Source organism: Rhododendron vialii, chromosome 13a, assembly GCF_030253575.1.
Source record: "Rhododendron vialii isolate Sample 1 chromosome 13a, ASM3025357v1".
Taxonomy (NCBI): domain Eukaryota; kingdom Viridiplantae; phylum Streptophyta; class Magnoliopsida; order Ericales; family Ericaceae; genus Rhododendron; species Rhododendron vialii.
The window spans coordinates 8,632,635-8,653,016 of NC_080569.1; the positions used below are offsets into that span (position 1 = coordinate 8,632,635).

General features: G+C 37.3%; 1 protein-coding gene across 1 annotated transcript; it reads right to left on the reverse strand.

The window, feature by feature from the left end:
* LOC131313847 (uncharacterized) lies at positions 1-18,225 on the reverse strand. Its single transcript, XM_058342348.1, has 8 exons — positions 15,775-18,225; positions 14,800-14,880; positions 14,349-14,401; positions 13,631-13,816; positions 12,361-12,452; positions 8,078-8,236; positions 3,206-3,272; positions 1-2,461 (listed from the first exon to the last, which is right to left on the reverse strand). The coding sequence occupies exons 1-8, from the start codon at positions 17,914-17,916 to the stop codon at positions 256-258; spliced, it is 4,986 nt and encodes a 1,661-aa protein (XP_058198331.1). The 5' UTR covers positions 17,917-18,225; the 3' UTR covers positions 1-255.
* Positions 18,226-20,382: the final 2,157 nt, after the last annotated feature.

A 20,382-nucleotide genomic window follows, 5' to 3' on the forward strand; every position in this document is an offset into this window, starting at 1 on the left:
TGAATCACAACACAATAATTCCATCGAAGAAAAGTTCTCACAATGCTTTAAGAAAAAAAATTACATAAATGGAAGAAAAGCTACAATCTGGCAGGTATGAAGCCATGTGGGATATCGGCATTTACAACCGAAGACGGAAGGAAAGATAACCACTCTAGCCTCTGTGCAACAAGAAAATCACAAAGAATACCCGAAAGAAATTCAAAAAACAATTTTACAACAATACCATTGATTCTAAGAAATACAACTACACTACTAGAACTCCTTAGTAGGCTTCCAACAGGATGTAGCATAGATAATCCTCCCCTTCCAACCCTGCAGCATCCAGTTGCTATCCTCATCCACAACAAAATCCTTATTATGAGCCCTCCCTACATAACCCCTCACATCCTCCATAATCTCCCGGTCAAGCGGAAGCTGCCGAAACCCTGCCCTCACATTCCTAGCTTGCCACTGCTTGTATGTTTCGGGCCTATCAACCCTCTTGGTACCCTCACACGCTATCACGTTCATCGCATCCCTCCCAAGCAACTCCTTCTCATACATCATCCGATATTGATCATCGCGCGGCACAGTGGCGTCGAACATATCAAACAGTGCAGAGAAGTGGAAGAGCGCCTCCTTGAAACGCGTGACAAAAAAGGGAGCATTATGTGTCCCGTTTAGAACACCGTGCACAAATAAATCTGGATTAAGCCTCTTGATTAGGTTTAGAACCTTGTCTCGCGGACTGCTCACCACTACCGTGTCATCAGGAACATTTCTTAACCGGAACAAGCAATTCACAACAAGAACTTCATCTTTGTCAACCTTTAGATCCTCAAGTTGGATGGTTTCCAATTTCTTTGCTATGGCGTGGTACTCAAATGGGACTCCAAATCTCGTGCAATACTTTTCCAACCGACGACCTGTCTCCTCAACCCTTTCCGCCGGACGGAAACCCGGTTGGGGAAGTTCTATTCCGGTGATGCGAAGCTTAGGGGGCCCTCCAGGTCTGACAGATAGACGCTGGATAAGGCAGGGCCACTGGAAGCCGTATAGTATACCAAAATCGATTATATGAAGCCTCGTTGCTTTCTCCGATAATTTCCCAATAGATTTATTCGCAAAGTAATTTGAAAGCAACTTGAAAGGGCAAGCTTTAATATATACTTGGTAGCCTTTCAAGACATCAGCCGCAGATATTCCTGCAGAAGGAAAAGCTGTGTATAATGCGGTCCCAGCACCAGCCAAACGTGTCTCAAGAGCATTTGCAAAGAAATGGGCCAATCTTTCGACACCATCACCGTGAGGAGAAGAGTGTTGCCTAATCCGGTGAAGCAGTTCATTAGCAGTTCTGGAATTGTTGCTGGAAACAGCTTGTGCACATTGAGTTAGGAGAGTCCTCAAATCCACCATTTCCTTTTGGTCGCTTTGTTTCTTACCGCGTGGCCTTCCTCCATGCGATCTTTTCGACGTGCCATTTTTCAAGGCACCATCCTCAGGGCATAACGGGGAGTCATGATGCTTGAAGGGACATTCTGCAGAGTCGTGCAAATGAGGATTCAAAGCAGGACAAAGCAACACCTTATCAAACATTTCCAATTCCGCATCAGACTCGTCCGAATAACTTGCCAACTGCTTGTTACTACGCTCACCTTCCGCATCACCACTATCCTCTCGGTCATGATTCTTCTTTCCCCTCGATCCAGTTGGTGAATGGTCCCTCTCATTTAGCTCCGCATCAGCATTACTATCTTTATATTCCAAACTTCGGCTAAACTTCAGATCTCTGCTTCCGAATTGGGAGAAAATTTGGCTCTCAGTAACAAGAGAAACCCCAACATGAGGTGGACTAACAAGAGAATCCACTAATGGCCTAAATACAGCATCTGAAAAGTTGTTTGATGAGCCAAATGAGTGCAAAAATGAATCAAAGTCGTGATCAACATGAGAAGACGGGGTAAAAGAGGATTGGAATTTGTATTGATCACGAAACCAATTGGACTCAATGAAGTTGTTGGCAGCAGCCAAACTGTTACTACTGTAACTTCCGGAAGATCTAGTGAAGCTGTCAATTGGGCTATCGGCATTTCGATCAAAAGGGCGTTGATTTTCAAGAGAAGGGGGGTATTCTTGGCCGAGGACATCATAGAATGGTTTCTCAGCAGCTTGGAGAGCCAAGCAATCCTGTTTCATGCAAGGCTTATGCTCCAAATCCTCCTCTTCCATAAGCATCTGGCTTATGTACTTGAGGACGGCATCATCTGGAGTATCCAAACCCGCGCTCGGGCCCGAAGACTGATCCGTATCACTAGGGTTCCAACCGTTGGACAGGTTACCATACTCTTGGGGATCTGAAATCGGATAACTCGATTTGAATCCATTCGCAAGAGCTTGTTTTGGAAAGCATGGAATCAACTTGCGGTCCAATTTGCACCCGTTCATTGGACCCAAATATTCATGCCCTTGGACAAGGAAATCCATAAATTTTTAACTAAAATGAATTTTCAAGAAACAGAAGAGCTCCCCTTTGTTCCCAGGTAGATAAATGGTGGTGGGTCAAACTCAAAATCGATTAGCAACAAATGGGCAAAGAGTTAATTAGCGCTTAGGGTTTTGGCAAACCGGTTACTTGTGTTTCCACACAGTAATAATAAGAACCTAATTGACAAAATCAAAAACTGTAGACAAAATGGGTAACGGCAAAATCAGTACGATTAGCTTGCTAGAAAACTGGGAAAAAATCAAATACCAACAAATGAACAAAAGGGTTAAAAGCGTTTAGGGTTTACGCAAACTGGGTACTGTCGAATCCATGGGATAAGCTTCTAGGAACTAAAAAATTAAAACATAGAAAGTGAAAGACAAACTGGGTTCTGGTCAAATCACTAGAATAATCTCCTAGGAACTGGAAAATTAACCGATGAAGGAATTTAGAGGAACTGGGTAGTGGTGAAATGAGTGGAATTGTACAAAACTAGTAGGGATTGAACTGAGACAAGAAATTAACGAAGAGGGAGGAGGAACAAAGTGGCAGAGTACCTTGACAGAGAAGCCGAAATCATAAGGATAGGTATGAAATCCAGTGGACTTCCGGCTTTGTTATATAAGGTGTGAACAGGAGCCTTGTTTTCACATTTGTTTATATGGGTGTGAAACCCTTCCTGGAAGCTACCTCAGTTGAAGATTCTTCATCATCTATCCGTGGCCATCAGAAACCCACCGGCTACTGCAACGACCGGTCAGTTTCACCCACTCCTGCCGGTGGTCCGTCGCAGACAGGTCTTGAGCTAAAGCTCGTGTTACAAAAATGAGAACATCTTTTTAACGATGGAGCTATAAATAGTTGTTTATGGAGCCTATCGTAGCACTTTTGAACGGTTCATATGTTAATATTAAAACTTTTTAGGAACACTTTTGGACGATCATGATTAGTTGTTGCTGTAAAGAACTTGTTAAATAAATTTCTCTCTGCAAAAATATAGGAGTATGTTAATATTGAGATTTTAGAACTAATCAGAGTATTTAATTTTTGAATGCCTTTTTATGTGAGAAATATAAAAACTTATAAGGGACTGAACTTAAAAAACAAGCTCAGAAGGGATAAAATAAGCAAAAATATAGGTTATTTTTTTACTTTTTCAATTCACCTAGTCAAGATGGATGAATAATTTTAAAAAGTTGATTCTAAAATTAGCAAAAGTTCAAAAAATATAAATAATTCAAATTCATTTGGGTGTATATATGTTAGATTCGACGATTATGAGAATTCAAGATAGAAGATGAGTAGATTTCCGTCAAATTCTTAAATGTGTCAAATTAGACAGATAATTTTAACAATGTTCCTAAGTCCACAAAGTACTGGGTGTTAAGTGCAACAAATTGAACATGACACGGCAAAATAAAGAAATAAAATAAGTTCACCTAAGAGCAAATTATTATGGACTGGAAGTTTTATTTGATTACCTTAAAGTTTAATACTTTTTTTCTAAGGAAAAGGCCCACGTTCTAATCCTATGCCCATTAAAATACAGAAATAAATACTCCATCCCAGATTCAAAGAACCTGGTCCATGTTCTTGTGCAAGCGAAAATATTTTGGGGTGAGGGTTTGTAGTCTTTTTTTTTTTTGTTTGGGCGGGGTAATTGAATTTGGGTGATTTTACTGTTTCACCCTAAGATGAATCATGTTACGGTAAATTTGGATGTAAAATTTGGATTTTGATTAGGACATTGTTGGAAATTACTTTTGTGAGAGGGCTTAAAAAAAAAAAAGACACCAACTTTTGCACTCCGTTTATATATTACTAGAATATATTAGAATAGACGTATAATCCATTCAATTCCATTTCAACTGCTAGGCCTTGTGGGGCCTTTGCTCGTTGCTAGCACGTCTAACTATTATAACAGCGATAGCACACTGTACTTTTATTATTCATCAGTGTATTTTTATCGTGTTTAAAAAAAATAAAAAATAGTGGAGTAAGGTCATCCACAGTGGTATAATCAAAAAAGGAGAATTAAAAGTTGACACATCAGCTTTTAATTATTCACTTAAGAGGTTGCAATGTTAAGCTTCACTATAGTCATTTCTAGTCCATAATCAAAATATGGGGTCCACTACAATTTCATTCTCTCTCCCCCCTGTTTCCCGTCATTCACTTCCCTCAATTTACGTTTTTTATGAGTTAAAATATATCGATTCCCTCTCTTAATTTTGAAAAAAAAATCAGTGACTTTCTTCTCTCCTATTATGATTTTTTCCTTTTTTTTTTCGGGGGTGAGTGGTAGAAACAGGAAAGAAAAGTGAAACACCTTAATCCGGTGACGATGGATTGAATTGTAGATGATCGAGAGATATGAGTTTCACTTTTGGAGGAAAAGAAAGAGAAATAGTTTGTTGGCGAAGTGAAAAAGATATAGAGTAGCGAAAAAGCTTGGCTACATAAAATTTTTATTCTTTAATTTTATTTTTTTAACCAAAAAAAAAAAGAGTGAGTTAAGAAGGGAAGAAGAAAATACTAGTTAAAACACGTATGTATACAAATTTTGGAACTAGTTAACTTATGTGATGTAGGATCCACAAATTTTGATTTTTGAAAAACGTTAGTTTTGATTATCCAAAGCCCAAAATTTGATTATTTCTAAGGATGTTGCTAAGTTTGATTATACCATTGTGAGTAATTTTTTGCACCAACATTATTAACTTTAAAAACAATTGACATTTGATTATACCACTGTGGATGGCCTAATTATTACTCCAAGATTTCTTTACGAATTTAAGTATTACTCCAGGTATAGTCTGCACCTTTTTAAAGTTGTAAAGTACACAAGAAATTCAAATGCCTTTTGAAAAACAAAACAGAAGAAACTCAATAAAAAATGTGTATTCACACTTCTTTATCATACTTACATCACTATTCCACAGTGCTAGCTTGCTAGGTACTCCAGTTTTCCTTGGGCAAATTTCAATCATACTTGAGGGGTGTTTCACGTCATGAAAAATTTATAATTTTTTATTTACAGTTGAAAAATTATTAGGTGTTTTAGATAGTGAATAAATTATTGATAGGTTTGTGAGTAAAGTTACTGTAGTATCAACCGTTTTTGTTTGACAATTTTTTTATTAGTGAAAACGAGGTGATAAAATGCGAACACGAGCGTGAAGGTCAAAGGCAGGAGAAATGAGGTCCGGCCGCTGGTATGATGAAGGGTCGTTTTTGACCGGGCTAACCGGGAGCCACCGGTGGAGTTGAAAACCAAACCAAAACAAAACAAAAGGTCCACACCAAAAAGGCAAAAACGTAACGCCCAACTAGAAAAAAGAAAAAACCTTTATCTGCTTGACCGGTCACCTCTCTTTCATTGGTTTGAATTTTGACACTTTAAGTGGTAGATCTTTTTTTTAATGAAAATTATGGTGGCCGCAGAATTCTTGTTGCGGGGAATTATTTTAACAACAAAATACCGTCCTTATATACCAATAATACAATTTTAAGAGGATATTTTTTCATTAATTTGACAAACAAAACCTAAGAGCATCTCTAATGAGAGATGTCAAATCCTACGTGGACATGTTAACGGTAAAATTTGACACCAAAATTCAATCCAATCCAACAGCGTTCTTTGATGCCAATTCTTACGTGGATTTGAAGGCAAGCTTTCTCATGCCAACTTTGACAACCTCCTTCCTCCATGCCAAATTTCAAAAAAATGACTATTTGTATTTTGACATAAGGGTTGGAGAGGGATAATTTGTTGTCAAATAAATAGAATTTGACATAAGAGTTGGAAATGAGGTTTTGACGTCAAATTGAAAATGCCAAAATGCCACATCAGCCTTCAAAAAAAATTGACATCTCCAATTTGATGTCAAGGGTTGGAGATGCTCTAAGATGCAATAGAAATAAGGAGATAATTGGGAGGTGTGCGGAAACCGGGGACCGGCTTGCAGCCATTAGTCCGCCCCTTTAGACGATTGGTGTAGAATTTATTTATTTTGAAAGGACAACGTTGGACATTTTGGACATTTATTAAGGGAGTAGTAACTTGCAACAACAGCCAAAATTAAACAAATGGAAATCTACGCACAAAATACTCCTACCAACTAAGCTCGATGTTTTTTAGCATTTTTTCCTTGGCGTATAATTAAGATGTTGACAAGCTGTATAAGCAATGCACACGACAACTAATGACTTGGGGACACGAGGATTAATTTGGTTTGGTACTAGCACTATAAATTTTAAACTTCTTGTTTTATTTAATGTACTTACTGTATTTAATAGTATCGTTTTAGAACCTTAGAAACTTCATGGTGTCTCTCCGTTCGCTGTGAACGATGATCGAGATAGAATGGCGGCATGGCGCCAATGATCAGCTTTAGTTCTGCTGGGATAATTAAAAAAAATGAAGTTGATTTTAAAGGGTGAGTCTTGAACGGATGAAACAGACACGATGCATATTGTAGTAATTGAAAATACTAATAATGATTACATTAATTCCTCATTGGAAAAATGATGACACACAATTGCATAAAACAATAGGATAACCAAACTGAGAGGATTCTCTATCTCCAGATCACAACCTTATGGAGTATTTAGTGTTGTTCATGATGAGAGTCTTGATATGAATTTTACTCTGATGCAGGGGGCGGCTCTAGAAATGTACTCTCCCGTCTCAATTTATTTGTTCAATTTTAAAATGGTAAAATTCTCTTTTTGCTTTTACTTTTTTGAAAAAAAAAGTAACTTTTCATAAAAGTTGAAGGGCAAATATTGGAAAGTAGACTATTTTTAGGTGTAGTTATTATGCTCCCTAAATAAGTTGGATTCCCAATACTCCTTCCATTCCATATTGAGAGTCCAATATTACGAAAAGTAGTGCCATTTTTTAAATCAAAAAATCAACTACTTTCGTGTATAATTTTTTGAATTTTTTCGCACCAAATTAAAGTACTAATTGAGATCTTTAATACGGTGTGAAAAAATTCAACAAATTATACAAGGAAGATGATTTTTTGATTGATTTGAAAAATGGCAAGAGAGGAAGTGTTAGACAAACAAACTGGGACGGAGGGAGTAGTTCAGTGGTGACAAAAATAATATTAAAATAATTTTATATACGTACATATAAAGATAGAACTTAATTATGATTGAGGGCCCAGTTTTTTTGCTTTGTTTAGTGTCCCCAATGGCATAACCAAAATTAAAAGTCTAAAATTAGCAATGTTGGTCAAAAATATAACTCATAGTAAAACTTAGCAAACTCTGAACCAATAACCAAATTTTGATATTTGAATAACTAAAATTATCGACATTTTTTTCTTTGAAAGATCCAAATTTGACGAGGATCACACCCTTTCACGATGCAATAAAGTTATGGGTACATATGAAATGTACGCACTATGTACATATGAGTTTTGTGGGACCCACCTAAGATCCAAAAAAGATGATTTGAACTGTCCATTATTTCTAAAATATATTGTTTATGGAGCGTCTTGTAAAAAAATCAGCTCAACCCAATATCGATAAGAATTTTTTTTAAATTTGTGAGGACGAAAATACTCATATATACATGGTATGTACATTTCTATGTACACATAGCAGCACTCTTCGCGGTGTGTGGATTATAGGTAAGAAAAACAGGATTAAATTGACAATCATCGACAGCATGATTACAATCAAATTTGTCTCTGTAACTAGGTCCGGCCTCATGCAAAGCACGAGAATCATGCCCGTTGAAGAGGAGATTTGTCTCTGATAAAAGAGAAAAGCAATGCAATCACGATTCCTGTGGTCCTGTGGATGGAATAGAATATTCTTTGGTACTCTTCTTTTTTTTTTTTTTTGTCGATGATAGGCATATTCTTTGTACTTTGGATGAAGTTCACATTATCCTTTCCTTTTCAACAGTCTGCGAGTAAAGGTAACCTATCGAAGTCTCCCACGTCAAAATGCAGGTGGGGTTGAATTGCAATTATTTTGCACATTTCAATTTATGGAGTACTTGTCAACCGCACAAGTTCAACGTATTTCAAGGGTCATTTCAAGCGGTTCAACCACTAAAACAAACGTAAACAAGTTGAGAATAAATTCTCTCCGCCGGGGTTGAAAAACCCTAGTTTTCCTCCAAACCAATAATATGCTGCCACTTCATCAAATTGTGCCAGGAAATGGAAGAAGCACGGCTTGATGGTTTAGTCCTCCAACTTTAAACCTTTATCAGTACTACTCCTCCTACTAGTACTACTCTTGCAAGCTAAAACCAAAACCAAGGAAAAAGTTTTCTTTTCTTTTGTTTTTTAACAAGAACCGATCAAAAAGTTTAAGTATTTAACCTAGGAGATCTGTTAACCTACAACCTGATAACCCTTTTTTTTCAGTGAACAGAGGTGTTCGTGTTAGTTTACGTGCTCCTCTATTATTTCTCTCCCAAGTCAATCAAAAACAGGTCATCCACGTCAGAACTACAGGATTTAAAAAAAAATTATTCATGTTATATACTATATTGATACGATGTATATAAAGCAGATACTTGATTATGAAAATCCTAGAGACAACTATTAATTATGACCCTTAAGATAAAATGAGCAGAAAAATAAGATCTTCGTATCGGTTCAAATAGATTGAACATTGGAGCAATTAAAATTTTTAGACTATTTATATATTTAAAAATATAGTTAAAAATTAAGTATTCCAATTTTCAATCCGTTTGAACCGATGCAAAAATCTTATTTTTTGATCATTTTTTCCTAAAAGGTCATAATTGTTTTTTGTCTATAGGGCTCTCATAAGTCATAATAAAGTATCTGCTCTAGCTTAATTTATGAGTATTTTCGTTTGACCAAAATAAATAAATAAATAAATAGCAGATACTTTAGTTATGAGAGCCTAAAGATAAAAATTAATTATGACATTACAGAATAAAATGATTAAAAAAATAAGTATCTTCTCACCAACTCAAATTAATATATGCGGGGTGGTTCCGGGGACAACTAATTAGACATCTAAAAAAATTTCTCATAGTTTCCGATCAAATTTTAATGATCCGAACCGCTCAATGTGATCAGAACGTGATTTTAAGGGTATCAGCAAAAAAAAGACCGGAAATGACTTGATCTGAGCAATTTTTAGCTTAGATTTGATCAACGGTTCAATTCAAAATTGCTCAAAACAAGCAATTTTCGGTCATATTTTTTACTAATTTCTCGCGTGTACTCCTAAAATCACATTTTGCACACATTGAACAGTTTGGATCATAATTTTTTTTATTCTGAACTATTAGATTAAAATTTTGGGTGTTTTTTTATGTGTTTAATTAGTTGTCTCTAATTTCGGAATGGATGACCTGTCTTTGATCAGTCTAAAAAGAGAAATAGTCAAAGCAAGTATAAACTGACCCGAATATTTCTGACTGTTGGAAAAATAGGTTATGAGCCTATAGGTTATTACTCAAACTTTTTGATCGGTTCTTGTAAAAAATAAAAAATTAAACTTTTTGATTGATAAGTTTTTGGCTTGCAGGAGTAGTACTAGTAGGAGGGAGGAGTACTGTGACTGTAGGTTTTAACCCAAGTTAGAGGACCGAACCACCAAGCACATGAGTCTTCCATTTTCTGGTACAATTTGATGATGTGGCAGCATTTTATTGGTTTGGAGGAAAACTGGGGTTTTCCAACCCTGGCGGAGAGAATTTATTCTCAAACAAGTTTACCCTGTTTTCTTCTTCTTCTTCTTCTTTTTTTAATTCTTTTATGCAGGAAACGCAACTTATATTGATAAAATGAGGTATAAATTGCATGGTCCATAGGCTTAAAACACAACAGATAATACAAAAAAGGACCCGAAAAGTCCAAAGAAGAAAAGGAAGAAAAGGAAAAAGCAACAAAATAAAAAGCCATAAAATTTAACAGCTGCGCGCGATGTCGGAAACCCACCGATCCGCTCGTAGAGGTGAATGGAGGAAGCTGGAAGAATCACATCGTATGCATCCCGCTCTGTACAATATTGTCCGCTTTGAACACCAAATACCGTCAAACTTCCCGGTGAGGTCACCCATGACCCATCTATAGATTACTTCAAGGCAAGTTACGTTTAATGGTGAAGTTCTAATGGGCTCCTAAGCTCTCACGGCTTTAAAAGGCCTTGTACAAAGTAGGATTACAATCTACTCCCTCCGTCCCTTTTTAAGTGTCCTGCTTCGTAACTTTAACTTATTAAAAAGACATAATCATTACACCTTTCACATCAACTTTTTCCTCCACTTTTCTTACTTACCCATCATCATTACACTTTTACTCACTAACTTTTCAAAATAAAATCTACTTTTAGAGACAAAATAGACAATACACCAACTTTTACCCCCCGAACTTTACAAAATGGACACTTATTAAGGGACAGCCCAAAATGGTATACTGGACACAAAAAAGGGACGGAGGGAGTATTATTTATAGCACATAACTTATACTTCACCAAGCGTGGGACCAGCCCCGATTGACCTATCTAGTCACCAATCAGACAGCCTCGCAGATGGCCCAATCGCCCTCAGACCGGTCGACCACTACCTAGAACTCACAGTGCCGGGGTGTCACACTTCTCACTAAAAGTCCCCATGCAATATACTAATATATAGAAAGATTTGGCCGAGAAATCTTCTCTCCTCCACTACTTTCAGACCCGAACATGGGGTAGCAGTTGAAATGGAATTGAACAGATTAATCTATTTTTTACTACTAATGGGCAACAAAATGGACCAGGTTCGTTTAACCTGGGATGGACCCATTATTGTCTTTGGTCGCTGGTAGCTGGTAAGAGTATTTCTTTCTTTATTGGGCATAGGATTAGAATGTGGATCTTTTGTAGGCCTTTTTGGGTGAGCTCCTCTCCCGGCCATGAAATGATCTGGACCGTCCTTGCCCGTTTGTTGGGCTCACTTTGATTATCCAAACCGTTCACATTTCATAGCTCGTTGGGAACAAAAAGGATGCCAAAAATCAGGTTGCATGATCAGTACCGTTTGAAATGATTTCGGTACGTATTTGTCTTAGAACATAACAAGATTACAACACTGAATCGGGATTCATTTAACCCGTTCATCGGGAGACAAATGCATTCCGGAATCATATAAAATGGTATCCGATTAATCTGATTTTTGGTGTGACAAGTGTTCACGACGAGCTATAAAATATAAACGGTCTAGATCATCAAAGTGAGCCTGAGAAGAACCCACAAACAGAAAAACTCGACGGTCCAATTCATGTTCATGGACTGAGAGGATCCTCCTTCGATCAAAATAATTTACTTTTAAAATTATTCGAGAAAATAATAATGTAAAAAAAATCATTTTGATCAAATGTAAATACATATATAACAATAATTCTATAACCACACCCACTTTACACACCCAAATACACACCCTCACACTTGTGTGTATAGGTGTGTATTTGGGTGTGTGTTTGTGTGTGATTGTAGAAGGGCTCCATATATAATCGTAACATCATAGATATGGCCCCGTTCCGCTAAGGTTATTAGTATTTTTAAGTACTTATTTTCTGTTTTACGAGATATATTATTCTCTCATGCACAATACATCACCCAGTACTATACCAATCATTTTTTAAAAGATGAATATGTTCTGAAATCATATTATTCGAAAATCCCAATCAGTATAAATTTTTACGCGATGCCAAAAAATATAAAATTTCGATCATTGAAATGAGCTCGAAAAACTGGTCACGAAGAAATTAGTACATCGTTGGACCCATTCCCGCATTTACTTCCGTAGAGTACGTCCCAAGGATTTAGTTGAATATCTCGATGAATAAAATATGGAAATCTCTTGTCATTCCAAATTAACAAATGGTCTTTTATATTATATCTACCTAAAGCAGTACTAACGAGGTTGCATTTGGACACCACAAAAACTTGCTCTACAAGGAGCCATGTGAGACGCATCTTCGTGGAATCATCGTATCTGCATTATGTTTATTTGACGAGTCTTAAATTAAAGAAGCTAATGGCATCCTAAGGGAAAAAAAGAAACAAAAAGTCTGGTACAGTATCTCTCTGAATATATATATTAGCTTTACTGCCTTCGCTACGGAGTAGGGTTTTTTTATTTTTTTCCCAAGTGTAGGAGTATATGTATGTAAGGAGAGATTATTCGGTGCCCCCGTGTTCCTACTCCACCACACAATCACATACTTGGTCTTGGCCCTAGATAATTGTATGGTGGTGGAGGGCATGAGGCATCATGTGGTAGTGACCAGAGAATTGGATAAATTTTTCATACGTAAGTCTGTGGTGTAGCTTTTCCTTTATTATTGTACTTAGGTATCGTTCAAATTTTGTTGTGTTTGTTAGTCTTGCGTCAAAGTTTGGTGGATTATTAATTCGTCTCGTCGAATCGAAAAAGTAAAAAAAATATGATTTTTACCCAAATATTTTTGGAAATATCCAACTTTTCGGACTTCATCTTGGATATTTTCAAAAATATTTGGGGAGTGATTTTCACACTGCCCTTTTTGATATCCACATTCCTTTTTAGTGTTGAAAGTGTATTTTTTATTTTTTATTTGCTAAAAGACAAAAAAAATTTGTAGATATAAAAAGGGGAGTGAGAATATTATTTTCCAACTACTTGGGTAAAAGTAAAAAAAAATTACTTTTTCGATTCCTCTTATCGACAATCACAAAAGTTTGGCGTAAAACTAATAAATGCAAATTTTTTGAATAAGGACAAAACACCTGAAAAACTAAAAGAGAAACAAGAAGGAATTCTACATTTAGGGTTAGTTCCAGAACACATTCTTAAAAAATAAGTACTTATTTCACATTTTCAAACTAAAAAATAATGTAAATGAAAAATAATTTTTCGAATTTTTTTTTTGCATCGTTCAAAAGATCTTTCAAACAAGATTCATATTGCATATTTTTAGATTTCAGTAAGCCCATTATTTTTTAACTTAAAATTACCTTCTTAAAAAATAATTATTTAGTTTGCATTCTGGAATACACCTAATCCTAAAAACTTTTAGTTAGAGAAACTAATAAGTTGTCGATCTTGTACCAGCAATATATTCATACCGTTGTCCCTACTAAAATGCTACGCATCTGTTCCGTTGTGCATCTCAATAGCGTTTTGGGCCCAACCGATCACAAATCCAATCAAACTCCTCTTGCATACACATCCATCTACCACTTCCAGATCCGATCACACCCTTCTCACATACATACACGTGGGCCCCACCATGTAGGTCCATATGTGGGATCCACGTGTGTGTAAGAAGGATGTGATCAAATCTGTACACGTGGTCGGTGAATGTGTACGAAGCATTACTGTTCCCATAAATACTCACGGGAGTATATACTAAAAGGGTCATTTTCTCTTCGTTGTGAAGCTACTAGGATTGAAGTACAAAACAAAAAAGGACACCACATTTTGAACTGGTTTAAGTGAATTAACTAGAAGTAAAACAAATTAAAAACTTCAACACCCAAGAAATTGGTACGTAGAGAAAGTGAAATCGCCATCGTCGTCAGACATTTCTTTGTCTTACATCTGTTTATTTTTTGTATTTCAATTGGTCAAATCTTGATAAATAAATATAAGAATTGCTTTAATTCTCCTTCAATAGAATATTCCACTACTAATTTATTTCCCGTTTGAAAGTATCCATTTTTCCATCTTCCCTCAAATTTTTCTTCCCAGAAGAATAGAATACGGTAAGAAGAAAGCTCTTGATCTCTCATCATTCAACTGCCTTCACCCCTTGCTTTACAAATTACAATCACTCCTATACATAATACATGAAAGCATTTACATTCTCCAGTTTTCCTTTTTTAAGATGCTTAAACTAAGGATTTTGACCTGAGGGGATTTCGACCACCAAATGTGTTGAGACATAGCTCTACATCAGTGGCCTGAAGGATAAAAACATTCAGACAGAATCAGCAACAATGAAGTGCTAAGAATAAGTAACATTGAGTGCAAAACCTTACTGCCCTTTTTTTGTGAGGACGAACCTGCCTTCCATTGAATTGTGAAAGGTGAAAACACAGATCGGAAATGGAAAATATATAGGGCTTGTTCACTTGGACGAGTTTTAATTTATCCGAGTCTCAGTAGAGACCTAATCAACAACAGAAAAGGGGATACTCTAGCCATCAAATTCCTCCCCAATCCCGCCTTCTACTTAAAACTCGGAGACAAAAACTCTCTTCATCTCGAGTCTTGGCAGTAGTACTCAATCCATGAGGCGTGTCCCCATGGCGTGTCGGACACGTATCTAGCCGTGTCCCCGTGTCAAACACGGCGATACCTCGACCTCTAGAGGTGTCGGTGCAACATAGCAAGAAACTAACAATATTGAAGAGAACACGTACAAGTTGCCTGTCAGTAACTAATGGCCACAAAATAAAAAACAACTTAGAGACTAACTGGTGACAAGAACAAAACTTTAGGCTGATAGTAATATGTTCCCGAAAGATTGACAAGCAAGAAGAAACATAAAAAACCAGCTCTAACAAAATCAATCAAATATCAAATAAAGTTTCCCACTGTCCAACAGAAAAACATGTAAAATCTAAGAGCTCGCAGATTTATTTATTTTTGGGTAAATTGAGCAAGCAGATTTAAAAGTACAAAAGAAAATCGCTAAAAAAGGGCGTTCTTCCAAAAAGAAACCAGCTCCTCTTGAAGTTGTATTCAATCCGTCTGGGTTATTTCCAATGAAACAGTATACCAAACTAAACCTCAGTGCCTCAATTTCTACACAAACTAAGAATATAGCTCCACGTGCAGCAGGAAAAAAAACACGGAAGTCCTATATTTTCTTCACCTAATCATCTTAAGATAGAATGCTAGCAGACATAACTCTTTGCGCTAGCAACATCTGGAAATCCATCCATATGATAGTCAAAGTACAATGCTCAACCAAGCAACATTTGACAAACCATATACACAAAGCAGATGGACCAAAAGAGATGATTGAAGGTTTCCAGATAGATTGCCAAGTTAGAACCACCAAAAATTAGTGTACCTTGTACTATCACTTTCTTGGGAACCAATTAACCAAGTTAGCCTATCAACAAGAAAGATAAAACAAACACAAGACAATGCAATGCAATTATAGCAACAAAGTAGATCAAATGTCGAAATAATGGACAGAAAATCAGAGAGATAATTGATTGCAGAAGAAGTGGTACCACTGTCGAGGTCACAAATTCCTAAATTGCCAGAGAACAATATTTACCCATTCTAAGCAGTCAATAACGCTAAATTTCATTTATTGAGCAGGTTTCCAACAGGAGATGGCATTTAAGATTCGCCCCTTCCATCCCTGCAGCATCCAGTTGATGTCCTCGTCCACCAAAAAATCCTCATGGTAACCCAACTTGACTTTAGCCCTCACATCCTTAACTATCTCATGGTCCAGTGGGAGTTGCTTGAGCCCAGCCTTTGTATTCCGAATTGACCACTGCCTAAATGTCTCTGGCCTTATTATCCTTTCAGTACCCTCACAAGAGACAACACTCATTGCACCCCTCCCAATGACATCTCTTTCAAATAGCATCCTACCCTGATCATCACGCGGTAAAATAGCATCAAACATATCAAATGCTGAATATGATTGGAAAAGAACCTCTCGAAAACGTGTGACGAAAAAGGGGGCACTGTATGACCCATTAACAATGCCATGGATGAACAAAGCCGGATAAATCCTCTTGATTAATTTCAGAACTGCATCCCTTGGGCTGTCCCCATCTACTGTCTCATCAGACACGTACCTCAAGCGGTTCACACAATTGACAACAAGCACCTCATCTCTCTGAAGCTTGAGATCATCAAGTCTAATAGTATCCCATTTCTTTGCCACACCATTGAACTCAAATGGGACATTAAATCTCTCACAATAATAGGCCAAACGACGTCCAGTCTCCTCAACCCTTTCTGCAGGCCGAAAACCAGGCAGGGGAAAGTCTATTCCAGTAAGACGAACAGTAGGAGGCCCACCGGGTCTCAGAGAGAGATGCTGAAAAAGGCCCGGCCATTGAAAGCCATGTTCGATTCCAAAATCAATTATGTGAAGCCGTGTTGCTTTCTCAGTAAGTTTCCAAATCATCTTGTTTGCGAAGAAATTCAACATCTTTCCGAAAGGGCTTGCTTTAACAAATGCCACGTAAGCTGTTAGGGATTCAGCAGCTGTTGGCCTCTTGGTCAAAAGCGATGAATCCAATGCTCTCCCGGTGCCAGCGAGGCGCGCCTCAAGGGCATCTGCTAAGTAATGGGCTGTTCTTTCAGTACCATTGCCATTAGGAGAAGAGTGTTGGCGGATCTGCTTCAGCAGTTCATTAGCAGTTGTGCTATCAATTCTCGCCACAGCTTGTGCACATTGAGTTAAGAGAGTCATCAGATCAACCACTTCCCTTCTCTTGCCTTGTTTCTTACATCGTGCCTTTCCTCCTCTTGGTCCTTTTGACTGCACATTCTTCTGCAACTTCCCACCCAATCCATTGCGTGAGGCTTCATAAACGATACTGGCTGAAGACTCCTCCTTGTGCAGATGAGGATTCAATGCAGGACAAAGCAACACCTCATACATCCCGGATTGCTCATTGGAGTCTCTATCATAACTGGCCAACTGCTTGTTACTCCGGCCCACTTCCCAATAATCACCATCCTCATCGTAGTGGTTTTTCGTTCCCCTCAATCGAGACACTAAGTGTTCCCCAGAATTCTTCTCAGCCTCGGCCAGTGTCTTTTCATTTTGCTCTAAGATGTAAATCTCATGTTCTTCCTTTGAGAATATGAGTGTAAACTGGGAGTTGGCTTGGCTCACCTTAGACGGATCTAAAACCTGAAACGAACTAACAAGAGAGTCCACTGTCCCATGAAAAACACTAGAAGAACCAAACGATATCCAATCAGACTGAATAACGTAGTCCGAGTCGCGATCAACACGAGAAAATCCAAGCTTATTTCGATCACCAATCGAGTTGGAATCAACAATTTTGTCAACAGACACACAACTATCAAAACTTAGACTACTGCTGGGCCTAGTGAAATCATCATCCGGGCTCTCGGCGTCCTCACATATAATCTGTGGGTTATGAAGGACATCGTAAAAGGATTTCTCGGCAGCTTGGAGAGCCAAGCTGTCCTGAATCAAACCGGGCCGGTTTTCCCAGTCATCATCTTCATCTTCCATAAGCATCTCGGTTATGTAATTGAGTACAGCTTCGTTTACATTGTTCTCGTCCGACAGCTTGCCGGTAGATGGAGCTAAATTAGTCTGACGAGGAAGATTTGGAATTAGGTCACTGAATTCGAGTCCATTTAATAAGTTGTGATCAGATGGAGAAGGAACCAATATTTGGTCAAAGCCGAACAAATTAACTGACCTAGAATATTGGCATCCTTCCACAGGTTCATCCATTGACTCAAATTATACAAAAATTAGCAAAAGAAGAGAATAATGCAGGGTTCCAAAGTCAGAGATGCATCCCTTTCGATTGGCAACAACATCAGGAGAATCAGTAGACTCTTCTAGAGTAGACAAACACAGCTAAATCCAGACAAATAGGCATTGATTCGATATACACATATGCATCATAATATGGAAAAAGCTTTAGTAGAACCTGGATTTTCGGCTTCGGTTTGGTGGTAAGTAATTTCTGGAGGTGGGATTTTGTTCTCTGTGTTATCTTTCTGTTCTTGGGTCAACAAGGTACAAAGAGAAGGGGGACAGACGAGCCAAAGAGAGGGAAATCAAACGTATATAAATTAGGGTAAACTATAGTTAACCCCCTCTAACTAAGCCTCGCATGCACTTTTCCCCCTATAACTTTTTTTTTGGCACTCAACCCCCTCTAACTAACTGAAATTCAAACGGTTATAACTTCAAACAGTCATAACTTCTTTGTCCGAAATCGAAAACATGCAAATTATATATCGATTTCGAGGTCTTGAAGTCAGCTTTATAATGACACCAAAATCACATCACGATTCAAAGCACACAGAAAGTTATGATCAATACGGTCTTTCTGTCTACCAGCCCTTACTCTTTTGATTATAACTTTCTGTGTGCTTTGAATCGTGATGTGATTTTGGTGTCATTAGAAAGCTGACTTTAAGACCTCGAAATCGATATATAATTTGCATGTTTTCGATTTTGGACGAAGAAGTTATGACCATTTGAAATTATGACTGTTTGAATTTCAGTTAGTTAGAGGGGGTTGAGTGCCAAAAAAAAAAGTTAGAGGGAGCAAAGTGCACGCAAAGCTTAGCTAGAGGGGATTAACTATAGTTTACCCTATAAATTACGGAATTAATTTTGCAACCCTTTTTTTTTTTGTTAACGGCACTTTTTGCAAGTGTAATTTTATACCAAAATTAAAGATGGACTTCAACGAGCAATCATGTGCAAGTAAACTTTGATTAATATTTCATATCTCTGTCAATCCTTGTTTGAACATTTCAAGAAAGTTATGTACTACATATTTTAAGTTTCTAACCACTTCATGAAAAACAAAAAAACAAAATTTGTTTTGTCCTTCTTTTCTTTGCCTTAATAGTTTTTAGTACAATTAGTTTTACTTGAGAGTAGGGGCTACAAATTAACCGAGCTGTTTGCAAAGCTCAATTTGTTAGGGCTCGGTTAAACCCGTTTAGTAATAGAGCCGAGCTCGAGTTTTGGACTCATCTAGTAAAACGATGAGTTTAACACTTGAAAGGTTGGTTCGGCTAAAAAAAATAGGCTCAACTACTTTATAGATGCTCAATTAGCAAATGAATCAAACTTGGCTCATTTACACTCGAGCCGAGCTCGAACTCGAATTTTTTGCTCGTTTAGTAAATGAGTCGAGCTCGAATATAACCAAGTTTGGCTCGGCTTGACTCATTTGCAGCCTTACGTGAGATAGATGAAGGGGACGGAAGAGAACATGGAAAATATAGAAATTGATTTTGACACTTTACTCTTAGCCATTGACACTTTATTTTTTATCTTTTTCCTATTTAAAATTATCAAATTACCCTTTAAAATGGACAAAAATAAAAGGTAATTTGATAATTTTACATAAGATAAAGACAAAAAGTAAAGTGCTTTTGGCTAGATGTGGAGAGCCAAAATCACTTTTAAAAAAAATAGAAACATAGCAATTACTTCTAGAGTCGCTATACCTAAAAAGTTGGTGGATAGTGACTTTATTTTATTGTGGATATCCAAACAGTACCTAGTACATTGCACATTGCACATGCTCGAAAAGTAAGAGCAACATTCTGATTTTAAAAACAAATAACTTGAATTAAGAAACCCCCTTGTCCCTTTGAATCCGATGCCCCTACAAATGGAAATAGAATAAATTTGCAGTTAATTCTTTACCATAAATTAAATGTCTCAGAATTTCTATGATGATTTGGTGGTGGATTTTTTCTGGTGTTCTTGCGCATGATATCTGAAATTACAATCGGAAGATAAAATAAAAATATATATAAAATTTGGAAGATCTAAAATTGCTGGAAAATGGAATTGAAGACTAGCCAACATGGGAAGAAAATCAGAATGCAGTCAATTTTGCCTTGATGTTAATGTGAGAGAAGCGAGAAATGCTACGGTCCAATAAAGACATCCTTGAATTTGAAGCCATGGGAACAAGATAACCCTTCAATATTTTATACATCACTGAGTGCATGCAGGAGCAGATTTATCATTCACTGGAGTGCAAAGGCCATTTGTAATACTGTAAGCGATGTTTGACGTCCGTCTTGTGCATTCCTCCCTTAGAAGCACGGACACAGATGTGGGATACGGACACGACATGGCATGGCACGGCACAGACACATATCCACTAATACAATCCTTCTGGGTAAAAGCTTAAGGTCATGTGCAAGAAATTTACAG